Source organism: Marmota monax, unplaced genomic scaffold, assembly GCF_021218885.2.
Source record: "Marmota monax isolate L192 unplaced genomic scaffold, Marmota_monax_Labrador192_F-V1.1 WCK01_AAM20220418_F8-fsc00205, whole genome shotgun sequence".
NCBI classification, from domain to species: domain Eukaryota; kingdom Metazoa; phylum Chordata; class Mammalia; order Rodentia; family Sciuridae; genus Marmota; species Marmota monax.
The window spans coordinates 2,744,557-2,771,432 of record NW_026692417.1 but is presented as its reverse complement, the minus strand read 5'-3'; the positions used below and the strand labels follow the sequence as shown (position 1 = coordinate 2,771,432).

The 26,876-nt window shown below is 50.7% G+C and overlaps 1 protein-coding gene across 3 annotated transcripts; it reads right to left on the bottom strand.

The window, feature by feature from the left end:
- On the bottom strand, positions 1-26,876 carry Mpp2 (MAGUK p55 scaffold protein 2). 3 transcript variants are annotated; one of them, XM_046442893.2, is made up of 14 exons: positions 26,765-26,802; positions 26,488-26,538; positions 23,989-24,052; positions 19,209-19,327; positions 7,275-7,427; positions 6,974-7,123; positions 6,419-6,646; positions 5,557-5,688; positions 5,339-5,444; positions 5,197-5,265; positions 4,813-4,974; positions 4,044-4,246; positions 3,759-3,887; positions 1-2,505 (listed from the first exon to the last, which is right to left on the bottom strand). In XM_046442893.2, the coding sequence occupies exons 3-14, from the start codon at positions 24,017-24,019 to the stop codon at positions 2,329-2,331; spliced, it is 1,659 nt and encodes a 552-aa protein (XP_046298849.1). In that variant the 5' UTR covers positions 24,020-24,052; positions 26,488-26,538; positions 26,765-26,802; the 3' UTR covers positions 1-2,328. The 3 variants fall into 3 exon arrangements, with proteins under 3 accessions (XP_046298849.1, XP_046298848.1, XP_058434756.1); XM_046442892.2 differs by lacking the exon at positions 26,488-26,538 and having other exon boundaries at positions 26,765-26,876; XM_058578773.1 differs by lacking the exons at positions 23,989-24,052; positions 26,488-26,538; positions 26,765-26,802 and adding an exon at positions 20,747-20,890.

Here is a 26,876-nt window from a genome sequence, read left to right as displayed (position 1 = left end):
AGCATTTGCTTTCACATTTAATCAAAGAAAAAAAGAAAGAAAAACAGAGAGAAAAATTCGAGAATTGGATGGTTGAAGGAGGGGACAGAGGAAGGGTAACTGGGCTGGGACGATGTGTGGACCATGGGGGGCAGGGTCTATATTCTCTTCAGGTTTCCCAAATACAAGAGTCCACATGGGAGGAGGCAGGACAGAGTCACAGAGCTAAATTGGTGGACATGGACACCTGTTCCAACCCAACCCTGGCCTTGTGCCAGGTGAACCAAGGATGCTCCCAGCCTCTGCTCCCACCTGCTGGGTGTCCCGAAGAGTCATGGAGCAGGGCGCTCAGCAAGGGAGGTAGGAGGCTTCAGAGGAGGGACCCAGCCCTGCCTCTTGGGCATGCACAGGAGATACACAGGAAGGGGCCAGGGGCCAGCTCTCTGGCATGGTCTTTCAGTGAGGGGGCAGCTGCCAAGCACATCCTTCCCTGCCTCCACCTCCAGACCCCCCAGGGGAGGTGGGAACTGACAAATAACTCCAGGGCCTCAAGTCCTCAGGAAAAATACCCCATTGTCCTCCCACTCCCAGTCACCTTAAGCTGAGGGTGAGGGTGTTGCAAGGGAGGCTGAGTCAAGGATGAAAAGGACACGACTAAAGGGGGAAAGAGTACAAAGATGACTGCATAGTGTGTGCAGAGCTATGCAAATGAGATTCAAGAGCCTTGACATCTCATTTGTGTATCTATGCAAATGCAAATGAGATTCCTAATATAATAAATATATTTCTAACATTTGTAATAAATATTCTGTTTATTCTCCCTCCCCTTCCCTAGGAAATGGGCACACAGTGGTTCAGGGCCAGCTTTGGCTGACACTGCAGCAAAGACTGACTAAACACTCAGAAGAATCGGGAGGCTGGTGCAGGGGGGTCCTGGGGTGTCCCCTGTGAGGGCAGGCTCACCTCAGGGAGGAATGAAGGGAAGAATGAGGGATGAGATGCCTGTGGACATCTAGGACAGGAGTCTTTCCATAAAAGGAATTCTATTTTACAAAACTGCCCTCCCTAAGGACTAGAGGGTGGCATTTAGGATAAGGGGACAATAGGAAAGTGGAGGAAGACATCTGGGAAGGGCCAAGGCTCTGGAATCTAGAACAAGGGCCTCATAAGAAATGAGAGCTGATGGGAAACCCCCCATTAAGAGACCCCAAAGAGTAACCTCCAAAAAAAAAAAAGAACCCTTTGCCTCCCCTCCCCCCAAACCAAGCCTCACACTCATACACACCAGGGCCAGAGATACAGAGCAGGCACCCACCGCAGCATGTGGAATGACAGGCTGCACAGACCAGAGTGGGAATGGCACTCCTGGGGAGCTGCTAGAGCCAAGCCTGTGCTCACAGCCCCTCCTCAGCCCCGCAACCCAGGCAAGCCTGATGCGAGTGGGCCATCTGGGCCCAGCCAGAAAGAGACCAAAATGGGAAGAGGTTGTGGACAGTGATCACAATGTGTCCCTGCCATGGGCCACGGGGAGTAGAGCAGGCTCCTTGTCATGGGGTTCAGTCCTTCACCAACCCCTCCCCTGCAATCTGGGCTGAGCCTGCGGCCCCCGCCAGCCTTGCACTTTGGGGAGCAGGGCTGACCTGCCAGGAGGACGTTGGAGAAGTCTGTGGAGAGACCTCGGCAGTGAGAAGCTGTGGATGAGGGAGGGACAGGGCAGCATCCCCTCCTGGGACCCTGCCCTTTTCTAAGGGAGCTGAGAGTTGTGTGGCCCAGCTGCGGCCACTGGCTCACATTTTGGCTCCTCCAGCCTCCACGATGGCCCCGACTGGCACCACTGCCCAGGCCTGCCTGGCTGTCGGTGGCTCCCCTGGCCACTTGGGAACAGCCCAAGGCCTGCTCCGAGGACTAGGGGTGAGAAGTGGGAGAAGCCCAAGAATAGGAGAGGTGTGACTAGACCAGAGGAGCAAAGGTGCCCAGAGGTGACAGGGGGCAATGTACCTACGGCCAACTGGTTCCAAACGACTTTTCTATTCTCTAGACTAAGCAATATGGAGGTTGCTCTAACACACTCCTGGGCACAGCTTGGTCCCTAGAGAGGGATATCTGGTGGCCAATGGACATTGGGAGTGGGCAGCACCTGGGCACAGAGGTGCCCCATGAACACCCACCTCCCTGGCAGTGCTCGCCTCTGTGCTGAAGCCAGGCTTAGGGCCCGCTGGGAGCTGTTATCTGGGGAAAGCCAGAGACCAAGGACGGGAGCTGAGGATCGTGGCTGGGGGTCATAGGTGGGGAAGGGGTGGTTTTAGGTTCTGGGTCACAGCTCAGGGGGAACAAGGTCCAGGTGGAGGTTCAGTACACCCAGCTGACAGGCACCCACTGGGGCTCCATGCGCAGCTTCTCCATGGCAGCCTGGAGCTCCCGGAAGGTCCTTTCCAGGTTACTGTTGACCAAGCTGAGGTCAAAGTAGTGGCCATATCCCCTCTGGATGCGGCTGCTCTCCTCCACCGTCCGTCTCAAGTCTGCCTCCTGCCAGGCAGAAGGGGGAGGGAAATGAGAGCTGATCAGTTGCCACAACTCATCCCCATCATCAAGGGGGTCTCCAGCCTGCTCCCTCCCCAAAACCCATCACAGTGGAATGGATTCCGTGGCCAAGGAAGCAGGAGCCCCTCCCTGAACACCCCAAGAAGCTCTTGTGAGACCATGGTCAGATGGGTAAGTGGAAGGAAGGAAGGAAATAATTTTTAGTAAGTGCCAAGCACAGCACTGAGCACTTTACCACCCACATCATCTTTGCTACAAGGTAGCAAAGATTAATAATCTCCTGTTTAAAATGGAGAAAACTGAGGTACACGGCCCAGCAGGGTCTGCCTGCCTCCCATGTCAATGCTCTCCCCAGTCTGATCAGGCCCCCTTACCCATGTGGCAGGAGAAATGGTACCATGGTACACCTGGGCACAACTGGTACCAGGGCAACCCCAACCCTAGATTCTGGGAGCCGGGCAGGGATGGGGGAGGGAACTGAACAACTGACTTAAATTAAGAAGAAGCCAACTGTATCCCAGCAGCTCCACGTGGCCACATTTGTTACAAGCAAGAGGTTCCCAGAGCAAGCGCCAAGAGAAGGCCCAGAGCTCCCCCAGGGACCATCAGCAGGATGGAGCCCTACTGGAGGCAACCTCTCCCGAGACCAGCAGTACTGACTCCAGGCCCGAGAGCTGCAGTACCAAGCGTGGCCAGCAGAGGGACGCCTGAGCTCAGAGTTCTGCAACTCTACCCCTCCTGGAAGGTGGAGTGCCCTGGAGTCGGCCACACCAGGCAGGTGAGCCTCTTCTCCAGGCCCTCCTGCTCCTTCTGCTAATTCATCCCTCCAGCCACTGTCCACCTCTGGCTTCCTCCCTCTCTTTCACCTTCCCCATCTCTAAGCACCACCAGACTCACTAAGCTCACCTCTGCCCCACAGTTCTTCCACTGGCCCTCTAGAACTTCCTTTGGGCCCCACTCTGTTCCTGAAAAGTGGACGAAGCAGTGGGCCTAGAATCAGAAGCTCCTCTGCCCCAGGCTAGCTGTGTCCTTGGACCACTCTGAGATGGCACTTCATTTTCTCTCAGACCTCCTATTCCATATCTACCAACTAAGCATCAAAAGTCCCACCTCCCTGACAACATAGGTGGCCATCTCTCTCTTTTCCCAATGCCATCTCCTTCTCTGCACCAGTTGAGCCCATCCCCACCCCCCAGGAAGCTTTCAGACCCCTCCCACCACACCTCAGAGCCCCTCACCGTGAGCTGCTTGGTGGATACTCCACTCTCCAACGCGGCCCGGTTCATGGCCCGCAGGGTCTCAAAGTCAGGAGCCTCAATGAATACTACGTAAGGGACAAACTCAGCTGTCCTCAGCACCTTCACTGCCTGCAGAAGAAGAAGAAGGTGGGGAGAATATCCCCACATGTGTCCTGGTAACAGGAAAGGTATCCAGGGTGACTAGGGGTGGGCACCTGAGAATGGGCAAGAAAGGAGGTCATGGGGTTCTGTCAGCAGGCTGGGAAGGAGCAGGCCGGGCGGTACCTGGGGGTTGACATCCAGCACGCACACCTTGCCGGTGGCGACCACCCCCTGGATGGAGTCGATTCGTGTGCCATACAGGTTGCCCTCATACTCTCCATGTTCCAGGTAACGCCCTGCACGGATGTCGGCTTCCATTTCCCCGCGGGACACAAAGCTGTAGCCCTGGCCTTCCCGCTCTGAGTCCTTAGGCCTTCGGGATGTGTCTGGGTGGGGAAGAAGGGCTGAATGGGCACAGGCAGGCCACACCACCTCAGACACACAGTGCACACGTTAGAGCCCTCACTACAACTTCCCACAAAAACACATACACACAGGACCTTCAGAGAGCACCTAGTCCAACCTAGTGCTCACAGTTGGAGCCCAGAAAGGCAATGTGCAACACAAAGACACACCGCAAGGGCCAAACAGACCTGTAGTCAGTACTGTCCTTGCCTCTGGAAGCCTGCAGGTTTCAACAACCCCCACCACACCGGTTATGTATTAGGAAACCCTCCTGCCACAGGCCACACACAGCTCAGATCCCTGTTTCAAGGGGCTGGACACTCACTTTTTTCCCCACAATTCTTAGCAAGGGAAAGAGTTGGTAGGACACCTTTCTCAGCTCTCCTGAATTGTAGTTCCCCTTATCCACCCACAGAGGGCGCACACCCTACAGCTCACACCCAGAGGTACCACCTGTCCTGGTGCTGATGAACTTTGGTCCCAGGTGGGACCCCCAGCACAGCCCCTGCTCCTGATGCTCACCCAGCAGGGCCCAGCTCCTACTCACAGGGCACTGTGGTGCCATAGCGATCTGGATCCCACATGATGAGCTTGTTCTTCAGGCTACGCCGGCCCACACCCTGAGCCCCAATCAGCACCAGGGTTTTCCGGCGGAACGGGGGCATGCGGGCCACCTCCTCATAAATGAGCAGCTCATGGCGGTCAAACTCTGGACAGAGGGAGATGGGCACTGCTCAACAGATTGCATCATGGGGCAGGCAGGACAGGGCTCTCGGAGATAGAGGATAAAAGAGCTCCGGACCAGGGAAGAAAGGGTGAACCAGGCAGGGCCCAGGGACAGGTGGGCAGCCTCTGAGCCAGAACATATTTACAAGTCCCTGGGGGATTTCTCATGTTTGAGGAGGACAAGGAGGGGGACACTAATACCCACCTGCATTCTTGGTGGTCAAATACATCATTCGCTTCTTTTTCTTTCCTGAAAGGCTGCCGCACAGGGTCCCTGGCCAAGGGAGATGGGTGAGTAAGGCAGGCAGGACCATAATGGGGCTCTAGAAGGACGGGGGAGCTCCTACCTGAGGTGGGTGTCAGCTCCAGGTCCCGCTTGACAAATGCTTTCCGCTTCTCCTCCAGCAGCTGACTGGGGATGAGGCCGGCACTGCCCCCTTCCACGTGGCATGCCTGAAATGGACGTGAGCCAACGACCCTTCTGAGCCAGAGGGACCCCCTCTGTGCCCTCACCTCCCCCCCACACACCATACCTGGAGACACTGCAGGAGCGCCCGCGGCTCACCTGCCACCAGTTGGCGTCGTCCTGGTTTACGATCTGAAGCAAATCCCCGGCGTTGAAACGAAGGCCTGCCTCCTTGCAGGGGATGAGGCTGTCTCGGGCCGGGTCATAGTCAAAGTGGCATTTCACAAATACCTGGGCCCGGGAATGGGTGAAGGGTCAAAGGAAGGAGCCAGGGAAGGCTCTGTTGGCATGGGTATAGGACATGGTCCACCCCCTCCCTTCACAAAAACCCGAGAGGCTGGCATTGCCCCCCAGAGGAGCCCTGCCTCCAGGCCTGCCTGGCTGTTCTCCTGGTCCACACCTCTCCTCACATCTAGAACTAAGACTCAGATTGAGGAATGCGGAAACTGCTCGGGCCTGGGGCAGGCCTTCAGACTGAGGAGGCAGGATCACCAGAACAGAAGACCCAGGCTCCTAACCCTGCATCCACCCCCTCCTCCTTGGAGGAGAGGGCTCTGGTTGACAGAGGTAGAGGACCGACAGGGGACCTGGGCAGAGCAGACAGATCTCCACAATCTGCCAATCAGGAAGCAGTTGTCCAGGACCCGAGCCTTGCACAATATTGTGCACCAGACGCAGGCACTCACTTGTACACTCAGGTATCCGAACTGTAGATGCACAGTCTGCTACACATGCACGGAGTGCCTAAGCATAATGTCTGTAAACCCACGAGCTCACGCACATGCACAACACACAGAGGCTCCACGTGGCTGGCATGCAGGTCCCACTGTCTGTTTTGCCTCAAAACAGGTTGGAGAGGAGAAACTGCATCCCTGAAAGCTGGGGGGCGGGGATCGCTTGGAAAAGACCCAGCCATCCCGTGGATGTTTTGTGGATTGGGGTGTTAGGCAGACGGGCCCACCTGGCGGGGTAGATGGGGCTCCTGGTAACTGGGCAGAATCTTGAGGATGACGCTGCCGCTGGCGCTGCGGAGAAGCTCCTGCAGTGCGCGGGGGTCACTGCCCACCGGCTGCCCATTCACCTCCTTGATTATGTCACCCACATGCAGCAGGCCTTGTTGGGCCACCATGCCCCCGTGCAGAATGCGAGCGATCACCAACTCGCCACCTTCCACACGGAATGTCACGCCCTGTGGGACAGAGGGTGTGTATGATAAGGCTCCCCTGAGTCAGAATATTCAAATGGGTCTCCTGATGGGCCTTCCACTGCAGGCTCCACCGGCCCACCTGCCTTCACAGTCCTCTCCTATCCTTCTGCTCACTTATCAAAGGCACTGACACAGTCCGCGAAGGGCCTACGCACAGGGTCTGTGGCTCCTGGGTCTACAAGGTCCTTTCCTGGGCAAAGCTGAGCCCATCTTCCTCTTCAGCCCTCACCTGCCCTTTCTTTTCCCCCATTGGTTATTCTGAATCCCTGCCCCACCAGACCCGCCTGGGGCCCACCCTGTCACCCTTACCAGATGCTCTCCTGCAGTCTTGCGGATGCCCACCATACGCACGGCATCAGGAGGGACCGGCTGGTTGCTGAACGTAGGGTCCAAGCCAGGGCTGGGAGGTGGTGTCTCATAGGTCTTTGAGGCTACTGAGTCATGCGTCTCCAGGAGGGACTGGAGATGTGATGGGAAGAGGAAGGACAATGGGGCAAAGCCCTGTGGTCCCTTCCCATCCCAGTTCCAACTTCCTGCCGGTCCCCTTCCCAGGGGCATGTCCCATTTGACACACCCTCCTGGTCCACCACTAGCCCCAGCAGCCAGAAACCTGGAAGTGGGGCTCCTGAAGGATGCGCGCCAGCTCTGCGGCTGTGCTGCTCTGCTCTGCCAGCTGCGCCAGGTCCCGCAGGATCTCCTGAACCAGTTCCAGGTTGTTGTCCCTCACGGCTTCCAGCTTTGTCTCCTCCAACCTCTCATGGGCCTAGGGGTGGGGACAAAAATACGTGAGACTGACCATTTCCCCAGAAGCCTTGGGGTGCCAAGCAGTACCCCTCAACCCTAGGTTCCAGGCTCCAGTCCCTTCCCAGCTACTAGCTCCAAATCCTGGCTTAGCCTGAGAGATCAACTCCAGCTCCTCCACACAGCACACTTGGCACACGTGCATCTCCTGCTTTCTTCTTTCTCCCCCAGATGTTGAGGGCTCAATTTAGGGGACGGAGAATCTGCAGGACAAACTTTTATTCCATTCCCTTGACACAAAGTGTCATAAAAAATCATAAAATTGTCCCCATCTCCCAAGACCCTACAGGTGTTTGAGTTCAAGGATAACTTCTTGGGTGAGATTTTGAAGACCCTGGAGCCCAGATTAGCAAGATAAGGATGTAGATTAACATCCCCAAGATCCCCGGGACTTGAACTTGGGTTTCCAATGTTCCTAATGAGGGAGGAGACAAGAAATCAGTCCACGGTGCCAGGTGAGGGCCTTGCACCTGCTTGCCGCTCTACGGACTCTGGGCTCCACGACAAGGTGCTCTGAAAAGAGAATAGGAAGCCTTCCCCAGTGACCAGCCAGTGAGGAGAGTTGTGTTGAGTGGGTTGGGGACAAAGTAGGTCCATTTGTGACATACATATGAAGGCCATTTTTCTATTCTGATTCATTTGAACACTAGTTGAAGTCACTTCATCTCAAAGCACTTCCTCATGCACTTCTCAAAACCAAAACATTCTGCTCCATAAACCACGATGGCATTTCCACACACAAGACATTCTATCATTGATACATTGACAAAACATTATCTAATAGACAGTCCATATTCAGTGTTCACTGTTGTCCCCTTATGATTTTATTTTTTCTGATCCAGGATCCAATCAAGGATCATGTGTTGAATATCTTTTTATTCTTCTTTAGTTTATCAATTGATTGATTGATTGATTGATTGACTGTGGTACCAAGGATTGAACCCAGGTTCTCTTAACCACTGAGCTACATCCCCAGTTCTTATTTTTTTATGTTTTATTTTGAGACAGGGTCTCACTATGTCCTTAGGGCCTCACTAAGTTGCTGAAGTTGGTCTTGAACTTGCAATCCTCCTGCCTTAGCCTCCCGAGTCACTGGTATTACAGACATGTGCCACTATAGTCAGCTCTCCTTGAATCTAGAACAAATTCCAATAACTGTTAGATTTTCAGGACATTTTTTAAAAGTCTGGGCCAGTAGTTTGTAGACTGTTCCACAACTGAAGTTCTTCTGATTTTTCCCTCATGATTCACGTTAAGGTAATCATTTTAGTAAGAGTTCTATAGAGGTGACCTTGTCTCTCCCATACTTGGAAACCAACAATCCCTCACTAGCGAATTAAGCCTCCATTTAAGATCCTTTCCTGACTCAATTATCCTACTACGAGTTGCAAAATTGTGATCCAAAATTGTGTAACTCCATCACCCATCCACATTTATTAATTGGTATTCTACTATAAGAAAGTGCTCTTCCTTCTCCCCGTCCCCACCTCTTTCTCCATCCCTCTGAGTTATTGTACATTCTTTTTCTCAGTGTTCTAGCCCATTACCTCCACATCTTCACTGGCTTAATTCATCCCAAATTTGTCCAGGAGGGGGAGCCTCATTCATTCCTGCATCCCATGGACAGGTACCCATCAGTCCTTGAGCCCCTTCTTCCCTTCTGGGCACAGCTCACTTTATACTTTCCCTTTCCCAGGTCTGGAATCATTAGTTTCTCCAAGGTGGATTGACAGGAAATGGAATTCAGAAAGAGGTACTCGCTGCTTCTGGGACACTGTTTCTTTGGCAGACATTAGCTGATACTGATAGCTTTGATTAAAATCAAACTCTACAGGATTTCTCTCATTTTCCCCCAATCCATTTGCATCTCCTTTCTCCTTCAGTGACAACGTATTTCAATAATACCTATCCATTTACTTAATTGTTCTGTCCTTCAAAATTCAAGAAAGTTTTAGAATTGACTATCACAAATCTACTCAGTAAAAATCAAGATTTACCTGCAGTTTTCTTTGATCTCAGAATACCACTAAGTTACACTAAGAGAAATGTTCTAGATCTCTGCTGTCCACTTGTGGCTAGGGAACATTTGAAATGTGGCTGCTATAACTGAGGTACTAAAAGTTTTATTTAGGCATGTTAGTTTATTTAAGTATTATCTTAGTTAATTTTTGCTTCTATAACAAAAAAAACGCCTAAGGCTTAGTAATTTATGAATGATAGAAATTTATTTCTTACGGTTCTGGAGACTGGGAAGTCCAAGTCAAGGTCAAAGTGCTGGAATTTGGTGTCTGGTGAGGGAATTCTCACATATACTCACATGGCAGAAGGTGGAAGGGCAAAAGGACCTAGTTAATTCCCTCCAGCCCTTTTACAAGGCAGCTAATATCACTCATGAATGATATTAGGTGGTTGTGACTCAACCACCTCCCAATGACCTCACCTCCTGATACCATTGCACTGAGGATAAAATTTCAACATGAATTTTGGAGGGGACACAAACATTGAAATCTTAGCAAGCATTTAAAGTATTTGAATAGTCACACATAGCTACTGGCTACTCTATTAAATACCACTACGGCCTTAGAATACATCCCACTCATCGTGTACGTCAGAACACTGTGGACAAGGTTACTTAAATTAATTCCTTTTTCTTTTCTTTTTTAAAATTTATTTGTTCTTTCTAGACATACATGACTCCTTTTCCTTTTTCTGTTTGATTAGCACAATGTAATATACAGATATGTATACTTACTGAACTTAATTTTAGAGTTTGCTTTTATCATTTTTAATATATAATTTTATTTTCTAAACATGTATAGCATATACAGGGTTCAAATTTCAAATCCATATTAAAAGTAAACTCAAAGAAGTAGCAATTCCATCCTTGGCCCCTTTTCCCCATTCACCCTCAAACTCTAGAGGTAATCTTTTTGTTTTTTTGTTTTGTTTTGTTTTGGGGGTGGGTACCTGGGATTGAACTCAGGGGCACTTGACCACTGAGCCACATCCCCAGCCCTATTTTGTATTTTATTTAGAGACAGGGTGTCACTGAGTTAGCACCCCACTTTTGCCGAGGCTGGCTTTGAACTCTCAATCCTCCTCCAGCCTCCTGAGCTGCTGGGATTACAGAAGTGGGTCACCATGCCCAGCAAGGTAATCATTTTCATTTCTTTATTATTTATTTATTCTGTTTCTTTTTTCTTTTTTTTACATAAAAGGTAGAACACTGTACACACTCGTTAATATCATGCAGCTTTGGTTGGTTGGTTGTTTAATTTATTTAGATTGTTGTCTGGTTTTTTATTTAATAATGTGAGCTAGAAATCATGCCACAGCACTACATGGGGTGGGGTGGGGGCAGATTCCTCTATTATTACTATTATTTTGATCCTGGGGACTTGCCACTGAGCCATGTCCCATTTTTTACTTTTTGAGACAAAGTCTCACAGAGTTGTTTAGGGCCTCTATAAGTTGCTGAGGCTAGTCTTGAACTTGCAATGCTCCTGCCTCAACCTCCCAAGTTGTTGGGATTACAGGCGTGTGCTACCACGCCCAGCTTATTTTTATTAATTACTGCATTTGACTCTGTTGTATGACTGGAGTCCTACAATATATTCAACCAGTCTCTATGAGTATTTAGGTTGCTCCCAATCTTTTAAAAAATATTTTTAGTTGTAGTGGACATGTGGTGCTGAGAATTGAACCCAGGGACTCACACATGCTAGGCAAGTGCTCTACCACTGAGCCACAACCCCAGCCTGCTCCTAATATTTTTCTATTGCAAATCATGCTGTGGTGTGTAACAGTGACATGGTGCTCTGTACCTGTGGAGAAGATCTTCCACGTAAATTACTAGAAGTCTCCCTGGGTCAAGCAGTAAATATATGTGCAGTTTTCTTAGATACTGACAAATTCCCCTCTGATTTTCCCCCACACCAGCATTGTTTGGGAGATTTTCCTGCAGCTCACCATCAGTGCTGATCAAACCTTTGAATGCCTGCCAGTCACATGGATGAGAAATGATCTCTCAGTGGGGTTCAATTTGCATTTTGCTTGTTACGAGGGAAGCCGAGCATCTCTTCATATGTTTAAGGACCATCTGTACATCTTTTTCTGTGAACTGTCTGTTTGTGTCTTTTGCCAATTTTTCTATTTGGTTTTTTCTTCTTCTCATTTTAAAATGTTCTCTCTATATTGAGAAGATTAGCCCTTTATTTGTGCACATCATTTCCCCCAGCTTCTCGTTTGTCTTTTGACTCTGCTTATGGTGTTTTTGCCATGCTAAAAAAAAAATTTTTTTCTTTAAAAAATTGCTTTACGTGGTTGAATTTATTAACCTTTAAAGCTTCTGAATTTCTACACATAGTTTTTAAAGGTGGGGGGTGTTTTCCTTATATACAGAATTATATTTTCTTCTAGGACACATATTTTCCCATTTAGATCCCTGATCCACTTGGAGTTTATTCTGATGAATGGTGTGAGGTATGGATCCACTTTGGTATCTTTCAAAATGACTATCCACATGTGCCAAAACCATTTGTTAAAAATCCAGAAGAAAATTACTGTTGAGTGTTTTAGATGTAATAATGGTAGTGTGACTTTTTAAAAAGAATTCTTATTTTTGATTCAGATACTAAAATATTTATAGATAAAATCATATTATATTTGAGAGGGAGGGCTTGAATGAAATGAGATTGTCTGTGAGTTGTTAAATGCTAAAGTGGGGTAATGAATGATGGGGGTTCAGGATACATTTTTGAAATTTATCATAATGTTTTTTAAGCCCACGAGATAGAGAGTTTTCTGGGGTTTGTTTGTTGTTTTTTGTTTTGTTTTTTGGAGATGGGGTCTTGCCATGTTGCCCAGTCTGGCCTAGAACTCCTGGGCGCCAGAGATCTTCTTGCCTCAGCTTCCCCAATAGCTGGACTACAGGAGTGCATCATCAGGCTCATCTCAAGATAGGGACAGTTTAATAACGCCTCATAGTAATCCAGGAGGATTCAGTGAGATAGACACAGTGGTCGGCACACAACAGGTGCTCAACAAAGGCTAGATCCTTTCTACCTTCTCTTCCCCAAAATGAGCCAGGAGAACACAGCCTTGGTGGCTCAGCAGCAACCTAAACCATCTTCTGCCTAGCTGAGCAGAGTGTTCCTGCTGGGGAGAAACAAATAAATGAAGGGACGAAGGACTAGTGCCTGGGACAAGAACAAGCATCAAAGCATTGCTCTTCCCCAGAGCCCTTATATAATCTACAGTCATTGAGCACAGCATGGCCCAAGGAGCCCCTGAGTGAAAGATGGAGGCTTCCAGGGTTCTTCATCACCACTGTGCCCAGGCCAGTGCTGGAAATAGGAGGCCCCAAGAACCAAGTTTAGAGAATGAACAAAGACAGCACTCGGGTACTAATGATCTCACCATGGCAACCCTAGCAGGGCTCTATGGGGTTAACGGAAGACAGCTCAGGCCCAGGGATCCTGAGGTAAACATTAGAGAGGTTGCCTATTTTGGCTTTAGCACCTTCTGTTCCATGGATTGAGGGAGGACAAGTTTCCAGAGAAGACTCACTTGACCAAAAGGGAAGCCAGGTGCCTCCTAAATTGTATATCCTCAATCTTTGACTTAATGACTGCCCCCCCCCACCTTCCCCCAGCCCAACAAAGGCTGCTCCATTCATTACTCCTCCTTTGGCTACTCCTGAACGTCTTACCCACAGACACAAAAATACAGCTCTCCAAGATCAACCTTCACAGCCCAGAGGAAATTTTAACATTGGATCATACTGGGAGTAGTGGGAGTCGTGGCACATGCCTGTAATCCCAGAGACTTGGGATGCTGAGGCAGGAGGATCACAGGTTCAAGGCCGGCCTCAGCAATTTAGAGAGGCCCTAAGCAACTTAATGAGACCTGTCTCAAAATTTAAAAAGGGGGAAGGGGACTGGGAATGTTGCTTAGTGGTAAAGCATCCCTGGGATCAATCCCCAGTGCCAAAAAGCAAAAACATTGAATCATTCAAACACAAAGCAAACCCTTCAGCAGGCTGATCTAAACAGCTGGCTGACCAGAACTGAAAACACCCAGCAGGTATCACAATTTCAGGGAATTTGAAAACTCAGAATTGGATTAATTACAATACTGGGTTCATGATATGTTCTCATCATTGGCTTGTATATGATTCCTTGGTAGGTAGTTGGAATTGAATTAGATTATTTTTAAAAACATAACAAGGATCTAAGAACCCACTTCCCAAAATCAAAAACAAGGCTCTTGGCAATATCCTATACCTAACCACCACCACCATTCCCAGCTCACAGAAACCACCATCTCCATTCCCTGTGTTCATTGTTCTCAGGCTTCCTGTGTAAATTTTATTGTATCTGTATGTATTCTATGTATTCCTGAAATGAATATAGTTTTTAGCTATTTTTTTAAATATATTTTTTAGTTGTAGATGGACACAATAACTTTCTTTTATTTGTTTATTTTTATGTGGTTCCGGGAATCAAACCCAGTGCCTCACGCATGCTAGGCAAGTGCTCTACCACTGAGCCATAACCCCTGCCCAGTTTTTAGTTATTTTTAACCTTTAAAAAAAAGGAAATCGTGCTATATACATAAAATCCTGGAAGGCCTGATTTTTTTCACTTATTATTAAGTGAGCAATTATTTCACCTACTACTTTTTTTACTCAGTAGTATTTTGCTAAGATGTCCTTAATATTCACTTAAGTGATCTATGCACACACTGCAATTATTAGAAGCACCAGAACAGGAGGGTGGTTTGAATTCCTGTGGTCACCAAGTGGTTCATTGCTGAGAGCCATAGCTAAGTAGGTACGACACATGGCAATTTCCTTGTCAGCCTATCCCATGTTGCTTAGAGGAAGGACTTTCCATTGTGGACCCAGGTCATTTGCAGTGACTTTGCATGAAAGGTGACCTTGCTCAAGGACCAGGGCAGATCCGGGTTTAGGGTGGATCAGGGTTTAGGGCGGTTCCAGGTTTAAGGTGACTCCTGCTGGGAATAGGGCGTATCCTGCTGCCTCAAGCGCCTTGAGTTCCCGTTGAGTTCTCGCGGGATTCAGAGAGTATTTGGGATTCAGAGCCCGGTGGAGAGTGTGGATTTCCCCCAGAACGTGCGTATAGAGTGCTGGTGTGAGTTCGGGAATAAAGAATTGCTGTTTGAATCTACAAGGCTGTGAGTGGCTCGGGATTTTGTGCCCAGCCAGACTGCGGCAGTTCATTCTCTGAAAATCCCCTGCAGCAGAGCAGGTAGTTAGGGGTAGAGGCAGCACCTGCACCCAGCTCTGCTGCCTCCCGATCCAGAGCCCTCAGCAGGCTGCAATGGAGGAAGGTGCAAAGCTTTCCCCTCCACCCTCCTGCTCCAACCCCTCTGATCTTGGCAGAAGACAGGGAATTCTTATTTGAAACAGTGGCTCCTAATTAAATGATTCAAAAACTGAATGAAGTTCCATATGATGCAAGCTGAGGAGACAGAAGGTGTGCCAGAAAGTGAAGGAACTCTCCCGTCTGGGTTTGACAAAGGTGACCCAAGAGACCTTAGCAAATGTGATGCAAGCAGAGGTTGGGCAGGTGCTTGTGGGGCAGGAATTATCTTCCCTTGCTAGGGAGACCACCACATGAAGAAGCAGAGGCTACCCTCCTAAGGAGCAAGGCCTGTCCAGATGCTGCAGTCTTCTCTGCTGAGACACGTGACATGTGGGTGAGGCCACCCTCGGCCACCCAGCACTTGCTGAGCAGACCCAGAGTAGAAAAGCCACATGACCAGCCCCCCAAAACATGAGAACTAAATCATGGTCATGTCCCTCTGTTAGTCTCTACCTTCCAAGATGCACTCTCCAAGGGCCTTGGCTTGCTCTGCCAGTTCTTCTACCCCAGCCTCACCTCAGCCCTGGAGCCCTCATAAGGAATTCAGGTCCATGGCTAAGAACATAGCATAACTTTTTTTTTTTTTTTTTGGTACTGGGGATTAACCCCAGAAACTTTACCACTGAGCTACATCCTCAGCCCTTTTTTTATTTTTTATTTTGAGACAGGATCTCTTTAAGTTGCTTAGGGCCTAGCTGAGCCTGGCCACAAATTTGCAATCCTCCTGCCTCAGCTGAAAAACCAGCCTCTATCTCAGAGCAAAGCCTGTCCAAGAAAGGGACATGACCTTTGTCCTTGGAAAATCCCACAGAGCACTCCTAGGCACATTCCCACCCTGCTAAGTTGTTTATCTACAAATAACAGGAGAGATCTGCTGCCAGGTGTCCCTGACTCAGTCAGGCTAGGTGGGGATCCATAGCAGCCCCCTAGCAGCCACCAATCAGCATGAGACAGGGAAATACCTGGGATGCCAGATAACCCTCCCAGTAGTTTATGGTGGTTGATAACATATTGGGAAACCATGTAGTTCAGCACATACACCCCTCTTGGCTTAAACCAATCAGTTCAAACGAATACCCCTTTTGCACTGACCAATCACCCCTACCCAACTTGTTCCCGCCAGTAAATGTGCTAATCATGTTTTAGAGTTGTTATTTGATTTTCCCGCGGTGTGTGATGATTTGCTAAGGGATGCTATGATGTATGTGAAGTCCCTGCCCTCTCCAAAAAATGTATAAAAATGCTGCAAACCCTGGGCTCGGGGCCTCTCAGCGTCACCGGTTGCTGTGTGTGCGTGCGGAGGACCGAGCTAGCTTGCAATAAACACCTCTTTGCTGCTTGCATCGATCATGGGTCTCTGGTGGTCTTTGGGGGTCCCGAATTCAAGCATAACACAGCCTCCCAAGTCCTGGGATTACAAGAATGTGCCACTGCACCAGGATACAGGACAACAACTCTTGATGGTTTAAAAAGCACTATCAAATCTATGACCTCCACCAGCTCCACCATGACTCTGAGAGCTAAGCATAATTCTCTCTGCTTCTCAAAGGAAATAACCAAGGTTCAGAGAGGTTGACAGACATACTAAAGTTACACAGCCAATCAGTGAGTCTTTGGATTCCAAACTCCATGCTCTTTCCTCATTATCTCACGTGGATTAGTTCATATATTGCCTTCCCATGACTCTCCACTGGCAGGAGTCTCCACAGATAATAATTTTTTCTAGATTTCTGAATGTCACCTGCTTTGGATTCCTCACCTTGGCCTTGCCTGCTATTGGGAAACCTGCTGCTATATCCATGTCAGTCCTCCCAGATGCCAGCCACCTGCCAGGGATTCCACCTGCTGTCTACAGCCAACCCACTGGATTTATGATCTTCCTGCCAGACTTGACTTTCTTTCAGAACCCTCAACTTTCTGGGTCTGTCCCCTGGGTTATAGACGTTAAGGTTCAAATATCCACATATTCAGCAAGTCAAATGCCAGGGGTCCACCCTAGAGAAACTCACACAGGTGCAGAAACAGATGGACAGGAGGTTGTTCACTGCTGCGCTGTCCTTATTAGAGGAAAATCAGTAATGATGTAGCTACTTCTTGGAAGGGGAACCAGTAAATAAATTGGGCTCTATTAATAAATTAGAATAACACCTGACAGTGAAAATTAATCTATCTATAATTATGGCAATAATTATACAACTGTATGAATGAGAAATCTCAAAAACAGGCAGTTTATATTGTTATCCCATTTATATAAAGTTTAAATATGCAAATAACAAGGGTATATATTGTTTGTGGCTAAACACAAATGTAGACAAGAATAGCAAACAGTCAGAAATTACATCATCAATCTCTAGCTAGTGTTTACCCTTAGGAAAGGGAAGCAATGGAAACAAAAGAAAAGGAGGTGTTGACAGTATCATACTTTTATTTCTTAAAAAAAAAAAAAAAAAAAAAAGAGCAGCCAGGTGTGGTGGCACACACCTGTAATCCCAGTGATCTGCGAGGTTGAGGCAAGAGGATCGAAAGTTTGAGTCCAGCCTTGGCAATTTAGAGACACTCTATTACAAAACAAAAAAAGGAGGGGGGGCTGGGAATATAGCTCAGGATAGAGTGCCTCTGGGTTCAATCCCCAGAAGAAAGAAAGAGAGAGAAAGGGAGAGAGACAAACAGAGAGAGAGAACTCCAAAGCCTCTATGGCTGACATTACCCTCTTGGAGATGGGTGCCTAGAAGGTTGCTATATTCTTTTCAGGGCTCACTGAACACATTCAGTGAGCACCCACTGTGCACCAAGCACCGTTTCAGGCTCTGAGGACACAGCAGTGAACCAAACAAATACCCCTGCCCTTGTGGAGCTTACATTCTCAATGTTTGAAATGTGCGTAATTCTTTGCTTTTATTTTTGAGAAGTGCATATAATTCCTGGGTCACTGAATGAAAAGCAACCTGTCTTTCTCCTGTTTCCTCCAATTAGACCAGTTTTCTGGCTTCTCTTCACCTGCTCTTAACAACCTCCAGGGACCTTCACAGACAATAATATGTCCAGGCTGTGTCCCAGGGACACAGCGTCCCATGCAACAGCTCGCTCCCTCCAGCAGGACGTGGTCTTCTTCCACACCCCACACTGAGGCCAGCCACAGCCAGCCTGTGACAGAAGCCCTACCTCTGCCCACCTAGCTATACTGCCTTCTCCCCTCATCACTGTCTTCACTGACTTCCTGTCACCCGTGCCACCATTCACTGAAGGGGACTGCCTCAGTCTTCCCACACTATGGGAAGAAATCATGGAGAAATCTAGGTAGGGAGCCTGATTTCCTACAACACCTACCTTCGCCTCTAAGCTGACCACAGGCATCCTCTGTACCTCACCTCTGCCTGGGACAGGAAGTATCTCTCCTCCTGCCCATGCCTGCTCCCTCAGCTGAAGGCACGCTGGTCCTCCTCCCTGGGGCACAGCCAGTGCTCTGCCACCCCACCCCACCTACAAACACCAAGTTCCACTGGTTTCCATGGAGCTCTGTCACCTCAACTCCACATGTCTCTCAATATCTCCAACTTGAACTACCACAAGGACCCTAGCTGGTCTCTGCCACTCCAGATGTGACCCTCCAACCGTCCTCCACATGGCTGTCAAAGGGATGCTCCTACACACCCCTATGCCGCCATCACCCCCCTGCTTAAAGCACACAAAGCCTCCTTGATGCTGTGTCCCTGGCATGGTCTCCAGTGCCCTGCACAACCTGCCACCATCTCCACAGCTCACTTCCTTTGTCTCTGCCTGGGGCTCCAGCAGCACACCAGCACTCAGTCCCCCATACACTTCCAACTCCCTCTCACCCCTGTGTTTCTGCTTAAGCTCTTCCCGGGGGGCCCAGGATGCCCACCCCTCCTCTCATTCCACACTTGGCCAAGGGGGCCCTTCTTCCAAGAATCGTCTGCAGCCCTTGCCTCCCAGACTCCGTTAGGCACCTATTTTCTATACTCCCTCCCACCCAGAATGCTGTGCATCTGTCTCTAGCATGGCCATTAACAAACTGTATTATAATTTTCCCTTCTAATGACTCTCCCATCTGATACACCTACACAAACACCCAAAGGCAGAGAAATAGGCAAGGAGAACTGTGGAGATTACAAGCCACCGGCATGCTCACCTCCCCCTCAAATCAGGCCCCCCACAAGATGATAGTTACCAACATTTATCTACACATTCACTGGCCAGGTGTGGGGGCATCTTCTTTACCTGCAGCCTCAGGGTCATCACTGGGGTGTGATGTTTTCCACACACCCCTTTGGGGCCTCTTGTGCCACATGTCCCATTCCCAGTGCCCTTATGCCCACCTCCCTGGAGCACTGTACCTTGGCCAGGGATCTGACTATGGGACTTTCCATAATGCCTCGAAGGAAGATCAAGTCCAGCTCCGCAGCCCCCGTGGCATTGGGGAGAGATCCTAGGTTGTCCAAGACTTGCTGCATGGCTGTGGGGAGGAGGCAGGCAGTGAGACACTCAGGTACAGACTGGGCACAAAAGATCCCAACATACCATGATACCTCCTCCCACCTCCACTCCTACAGAAGCCAGCCCTTCCCTTCCTGCTGCATTGGCACCCTAAGCCTTGAATGCCTGAAAAAAGAGGAACTAGGGGCAGGAGGCAGTTCTCTTGGCCTATTCTTTCCACCCTAGGTAAGACCATCCTGGCAGGCAGAAGGTTCCAGGCAGCAGAAAGTGGACTCTGAGGTGGGGGAGAGAAAAGGAATAAGGTTCCAGATTCTGCCCTGCAACAGAGAACCACAGGCTCCTCATTCAACCTCTGGATGGGTTGAAACCTCAGGACTCAGTCACCTGCCACAGGCAGGCTCAGGAACAAGAGAGACAGCCTGTCCCTGAGTACAGGCCTAAAATCAAGCAGGCAACCATTCAGGAGGCCAGGCCAATGTGGCATCCAGTCCTGGGGGCACCACTAATTCAGTATGGCATTGCACAAATCACTGACCCTCATTGGCCTCAGTCTTTCCCTTTGGGTCTGATAGACAATGATTTGTAATCACAGAGAAATTAACATGGATAAGTCAAAGCAAAGGCCTAGAATATTGTCAGGAGCTGGGGAAACAGGCACCCCAAGACCTGGGATGGCAATATATACCCAAGGGAAGAGGTCAGACCAAGTCATCCTAAGAATGAGCACTCAGCATGGGATGGGCAGGAGAACACCTGAAGCTGGACCACAGCAATGGCCACCAATATCTGAAGTGAGGGCTGCCTTCACCCACTTCTAGAGGTAGTAGCTACAGGCTGTAGCAAGTTCCAGGAGAAGGAAAAAAGACTTGGAGTGTGCCCAGCTGGGAGCAGAGATGGGCACAGGGTATCATTACTCTGCCACCCTGCCACCCACGCCTACATCTGCATAGCAGCACCCAAGCCCTGGAGGAGAGGGGTAGATCCCTCAACACTCTTGTCAGTCCTCTCCTCCTTCAGGAAGTACTGGGGGTGGCAGGAGGGTGCGCTGAACCGAGCAAGATGGCTCAGGGACTCCTGGGCTAGCATCCCCTTCTTGCTCCTCTTTTCCATCTTCTCCAGAAACAACTTGGGAGCCTGCTCTCCAGATCCTGTCCAGGCCTGGGCTTGGCATCCATGAGCGACCAGTAAGGTTCTCCACGGGCTCAGAAGCCAGCGATCCACCAACACTAGTCATGCCAGCTAAGGCTGGGGACTGAGTCAGGGGAGATGGTGTCCCTTGCCTAGGCCAGTTCTCCTGAGGGCCGAGCCCCCAGACCTTTCAGGCTCCCAGGAGCCCGTTCCTAGGGCACCCCCCTTTAGATGCCGCAAAACCCGCGAAGGGGAGGATGAGTTAAGGGGCCAGCTTCTCCCCAGGTCTCCCTGCTCCATCTCTCCCTACCTTCCCTTTGGAGTTCCGCTTCCTCAGAGGAGCTCAGGGATATCCCCTCCAAAGAGGCCCCGCTGCCTGGGCTGCCAGCCATGGCGACCCCGCTCCAGGATCCCAGAGTAGCCTCTCACGCCGCTGCCTCCCCAGCAGCCTTCCAGGCCAGACCCGGGCTGCGCTGGTGAAGGCGGGACTCGAGGAGCGCTGAAGAATCAGCCAATAGCAAGGCTTTGCCGCCCCGACCGGCTAGCTCATTGGCCAAAACCCCGGGGGCTGCCGAGTGGGACGGGGCGGTGACTGGTGGGAGGAGGGAGATGGCAAGAGAGAGTCACCCTTTGGCTGGCCTGATCCCCAACATTAAGTACCACTGGAAGTGGGGAGGCGGCAGCTAAGAGAAGGTTTGGGGGACGACGGGATCAGTATGATGCCCATTGGGACTGGTGCAGTGCCCAGAGACCCTCGCCTCACAGCCTGTGGGCAGAGGGGTCTTGGCCCCATGCTGTTCCTACATCCTTCTTTTCTGGAAGTCCTTCGAACACACCTTGTGCCTCCTCCTCCCTGAGCCTTCTGACCGCTGCTCTCTGTCCCTTCTCCAGGCCCTATTTCCTATGCCGTTTCTCCGGACCCTATGACCCCTTTAGTCAAAGGAAGCCCCCGGGAAGAACCGGTCCTCTTCCTGGAGGTAGTGACATGAGGCAGATACCTCAACCCAAAAGTCCCTCATTTGCAGTCGACCATTCCTGCTGTCCGCTCTGGAGAGGGGTCACCGCCAGGGCAAGGAAGCCTCAAGCCCTCCTGAGCCTGCCTCACATGTAGCTTCCCTCCCTCCCCATCTCCCATTAGCTGGGCCTCGGGATGAGGGGTGCTGCCCAGGAGGCCAGTCAGGCATCTTGGAACGAAGGGAAGGAAAAGGTGAATGCATGTTCATGCAGCAGAAATAAGGGTGGACAGGAGGGAGGGACTTGGAAGTTACTGCAGTCCACTGCCCCATTCCTCTAAGGTTCTGTACCCCTGAGACCACCACCAGGGAGGTGCTGCAGCCACCAGTCAGCCATTCCCTGAGGAGTGGCACCAGGTCGCCTTGCACCCCTGGTTGCCATGGCAGCAGGCAGGATTACACACAGGACAGTAACCCAGGTTGAGAGAGATTTAAAGGGACAGCTCAACCTGAAAGCAGTCCTGGATCCTTGCCTTGATTCAAAGAAAGGAGGGAGTCTGGTGAAGGGGAAAGAAAGCAAGGCTGCAGGTCAGGGGCAAGATCTCTAAACTCTCAGCCTGTGTCATTGCCCACACATTTCCCAACTCACCCCAACCCTCAGGAAAAGGGCTCCTCGCCTTAACTCAAAATAGAGGTGGGGTCTCTCTGCAAGAAGAATACACTCAACACCGTTCTGTTCCCTCCAAAATGCCAAGGACCATAAGGGGCTGCAGGAAAGGGTGGGAGAAGGACCTTGCTAGTTTCACCCTCTGCAGAACACAAGCAGGGATGTCCCAGGGAAGGAAGGCAGAAGGGGAAGGAAGCTTGACCTCTGAGGTGGGGCACAGCTGTCTCTCTGTCAGTTCCATGGGAAATATAATGACCACCAGATGATAAGGTGCAAAATCCAACATTAGATTTTTTAGGTCAGGGGCTAACAGAGACTGGAGTGGTGGCAGAGGGCTGGTTCTGGAAAGAGAAGCAGTTTGTACTTCTTACCTTGGATATAAGAAGCCAGAAGCAGCCCATGGCACCACATCCAGGAGATCAGAGACCTCAGGAGTCCTTTGAGAAAGCAGGTCCCATACCCATACCCCTGAGTCCTACACTTTGTCCCCACAATGCCTCCATCAAGTGACCAGAAGCAGGGAAGCTGAGTTGTTGGGACTGCTCCTCCCTCTATTTCCCTGCTGGGCACTATTAATGGGTTTACTGGGCAGCCCCAGATTGAAAGGCCTTTAATCACAGGCTCAGGGATAAGTTTAATTAACCCCTAAGCTGCTTACAAGTAGGGCTCAGGCAGACTGAAGCAGGGGGAGAGCTCAGGGAGCCAGCAGGCTGGACAGGAGATAGAGGCGCTGAGCCCTCCAAGGCTGTAGAAACTGAGACATTCCTACAGTCCCTCCACTGCATGGAGAAGAAGCCTTTCCTAGGCGACAAGGGTATCACAGGGTAGGTTCTGGCTTGCTACCAAAACTACCTTCACACTGGAAGTTATTCTAAGCAAAGTGGGAACCCCAAAACATCTTGCAGAGTGAACAGAAGGACACAGGGCAAGGAAGGAGCTACACTGGAGGCATCCAAGCAGGGGGAGATTCAGATAACTCAGAGCAAAACCAGAGCTTGCAGGCAGTTGCTAGGCCCCTTAGACAGCCTCTAGCACAGGGAACACAATCTGGTGGGTCCCTGAATGCACTCAAGGGAATCCACAAGCCCCTGGAGTAAAATGCAAATTTGGGACATGAAAGAACATGTCTATGGAGAGGGCCCATTGCTGTCATCAGATTCTGAGAGATCCAGGACCAATAAAAGTTAAGATCTTGTCCTATCACCTCATCATAGGAAAAACAGGTCCCCAAAGAAAGGTGACTGACTCAAGGCACAAGATCAATGTCATAACAAACAATTCAGCAGCAGCAGCAGCATAATTGTGAATGTTGCTCACAGGAACATGCTCTCCTCTGTTTCACATCAACTCTTTGCAAAAGAGGAAAATCAGGCTCCTTGAGATTCAGCAGCTGGCTCCTGGCCTCTCCCAGTTTGAGCACCCCACTCCCTTGCCCTGAAACCTCCTACAGAACCATGTCCAGACATCCTGACCTGGTATTCTTGCCCCTTCATTTACAGTTTCCTATACCTCTATCTTCTCCACCTTCAGCACATGCTGGTCTAGAGGTCATGGCACCACTGTGCCACTACAGTCCCTTTATCCCCAAGCCATTTCTAAGCCTTAGTTCCTAGGCCACTTCTTGGGGGCACTTCTCTAACCAGCTTTGCCTCCTGCCATTGCCCTCTAGCAATAATATGTAGATTGTATCTGGAACATGGGCTCCTGGCCTCCCCACAGATGAGTTGTATGGTCTCCAGCCCTCCCTTGGGCAGGGGAAGGTTTTATTCCTCCTTTCTTCTATCCTATCACAGAGAGGAGATGACCAGAATGAATGGGTGAGTGTTTGGGGGAGTAGCTGTGGAAGTGTCTGACTGCTGTTACCACCCCCAAATCTTTGCCTGGCAACCTCTGAACCACTGAAATTAGCTGACAGCCTCACCCACTTCTTACCAGACTCAGAGTTGGTGGCAGCAACTGGCATGGTGAGATCAGCAAGGGCTCTGAAATGTTTCTCCTGGAGGGGGAGAGAGGAGGATGAGAAGGTACAGGGAGTAGGAAAGGGACCCCCTTCAGGAACAGCCCCAAAGTAGGGAGAGGACACTGCTCAGAAACTGGGAACTGGTTAACAACAGATATCCCAAGCATCCTGGGAGGCAAGAAGAGTGGATTACATGCCCATTTATGAGGAAGAGGAGACTGGGGAGGATCAGAGAAGTTAATGATTTGCTCAGGGTCACAAAGCTAATAGAAAGCAACAATGAAAATCCGGGTTTTATGACTCTTAAAAAATAGTGTTTCTGGTGGTGCACATTGTGTAATCCCAGCAATTCAGGAGACTGAGATAGGAGGACCAAATGTAAGACCAGCCTGTATAACTTGGCTAGACCCCCTCTCAAAAAAAAAATTATTTTTAAAGGCTAGGGATGTAGCACCCTTGGGTTCAATAACATTCACACACACACACACACACACACACATACACAGCAAAAAATAGTGTTTCTGCCTACCATCTGTCTTTTTTTTTTTTTAAGTGGGAGATATGTAGGTATAGTCCAGAATTTGAGTCAAAAGCAGGGCAGCAAGTGTTCCCAGACTGTATGCTCCATGAGAGTAAGAACCACATCCATTTTATTTGCCTCTAGTACCCAGGCCTAACATGATGTAGATGTTCCATAAACATTTGTATCTGGCTGACAGGAAGAATATCCTACTCCCCAAGGCCTGTTTGGCTTCCTTTCTCTCTCCTCTCGCTTTCTTAGCCCAGAGCTGAGACACGGAGAACAGGGGCTCAGGGCAGAATTAGGCATGGACTCTGCAGCCCCAGTGCCCATCCCAGGGCCTCCCCAAGCTAGGTCAGCTCCCCTTCCTCCCTTTGCTTTCCTAGGTATGTGCTGCTGGATAAAACCCTAATTCCCCAGTTGCCATGACAACAGAAGGCAGTGGCTCACAGCAGGGGTGGGGGAGTGGGGGGAAGCAGCTGGCAGTGCCCACTTTAGGACTGAGTGCCTACTGGGGCCTGGGGGTTGGGGAGCCACAACTTTACCTCCTCCCTCCCCCCCCCAAAAAAAAGATTCTTCTCAGAGGAACTACTACCTGATTTCAAAAACCCCTCTGTGCTCCATTCCTCTCCCAGGCCTGAGACAGTTACCTGCGCTCAGGTGGCAGAAATTGCACAGGTACAGAGAATGGATGGCTCCCCCTCCTCCTGAACCTGCTCTTGAGGACGTAGGAGAAGCTTTCAGGGAAAGGAAGGAAACCGTTTCTCAGGCTAGGAGAAAAGCTCAGGATCCACTGTGCCAGCAGTGCCTCTGGTACCAATGCCCACTGTCCCTATTCCTAGAGAGCAAGGGGAGGTCTCTCCTGGTTGGTACTTCTCTCCCTGATAGAGGTACATGCAGGATCAGAGGGGAGAATGAGGAGGTGGGAAGAGGCAGGAAGGATCCTGTATGGAATCTCTAACCCAGGAGTCTGGCCCAGACTGCCTGGGTTTTCTCCCTGGGGAGTCGGTTCCCACGGCGTCAGCTCTCTCTGCCCCACCCCCACCCAAGCCCCGGAGAGGGCGGGGCCCGGCTGTGCCCACAGGAGAACGGCAGTGCCAGGCAAGACAGCCTGGGTCCGTGCCAAGATCCGCGGCCCAGACATCGGGGAACCCGCACCTCGGCTTCCAAAAACCTGGGCCCGGATGCCCTCTCACCCCTGCCTCTGAGCGATTCACATTCCCCCAGAGTGTCCGTAGGCGAGGCAGGCGGGCAGTGAAAGGGGGAGGTTTCCTTCAACCCCCCGCCCACCCTCCATCCATGCGCGTACAAAGAGGTGTGGAGGAGAAAGGACTAACAAAGGCGTTTTGGAGACCGAAAGGTCGTGGGCAGGGCTGGACAAAACTGAGGGCCAGTTGATGGGGTCGAGAGATCGGGCCGAAGTGCCCACATTTACAATCAGAGCGCCCCTGCCCCATGAACCCAGTCCTAACCCGCTGGGCGCTAGGACCTGGGGAAAGGGGGGCGTGTTGCGAGCCATCAAAGAAGGCTCTTTGCTAGCGCGCCCGCTGGAGACCAGGGGATGAGGTCACTGAATGACTGCCCCCCCACCCCCGTCTTCATTCCCCGCCACCCCCCTAGATAGACCTAACTTTCTGACCCTGGATCCTCTCTTCTGGCACTAATTCTCTTGCAAGTCCCCAGGCCTTAACCCTAGCCGCCCCCCACACACCGAACCTCCCTCCCGTTTACAGCCTGGGAGGCGGGGAAAGCAGTGCGCCCCCTTCCCGGGACCCCCTCCCAGAGAGGGTTGAGATGTTGGTCTCCTGGGGGGGCGGGGTAGCAAGGGGACTCTGCACAACCTCAGTCTAGCTCCCCCACTGCCGGAAGCGTTTCCAGCGCGGTTCTTACGTAATGCGGGGATTCAAAGTCCCCCCAATCCGCACCGCCCCGGGAGAAGAATCGCGGATACCTGAGCTCCACGCAGCTCGCCACCTCTGTGCCAGATGTCTCTGCGGAGCCCCTACCGTAGGGACAAGGGCCAGCGTCATTGGACAGCGGGGTTTGGCTCTCCCTGCAGGCGTCCCAGAAAGGGCCTGGGGGCAGGGGCTGCAGAGGGAGGGCACTGGCCTGTGGGAAGGGGCCGGGGAGTTTGGACCCAGAAAATAGGGCCTCAAGTGCCGAGCCAGAACTAAAAGGAGACAGGGGTCCAAGGATGGGTGCAGGCCCAGGGGCCTGGGGACACCTACCTGCGCCCCGGGGAGCCCCTAGCTCCGGGCGACTCCAGCGCAGCCGGGCGCTCAGCGTTTATTGCTTGTCAATCGCTAGCCGAGCTCTTAAAGCGGCAAGTCCTCCTCGGCG

What these genes read in the sequence shown, in the direction of transcription:
- Mpp2 (XM_058578773.1), bottom strand. Translation starts at nt 20,828, where the DNA reads ATGGCTGGCAGCCCAGGCAGCGGGGCCTCTTTGGAGGGGATATCCCTG. An exon ending in AGCCCCATCTACCCCGCCAG is followed by an intron (nt 5,689 to 6,418) that starts GTGGGCCCGTCT and finishes TCCCGGGCCCAG; the next exon opens with GTATTTGTGAAATGCCACTT. An exon ending in TTTGACCACCAAGAATGCAG is followed by an intron (nt 4,975 to 5,196) that starts GTGGGTATTAGT and finishes CCCTCTGTCCAG; the next exon opens with AGTTTGACCGCCATGAGCTG.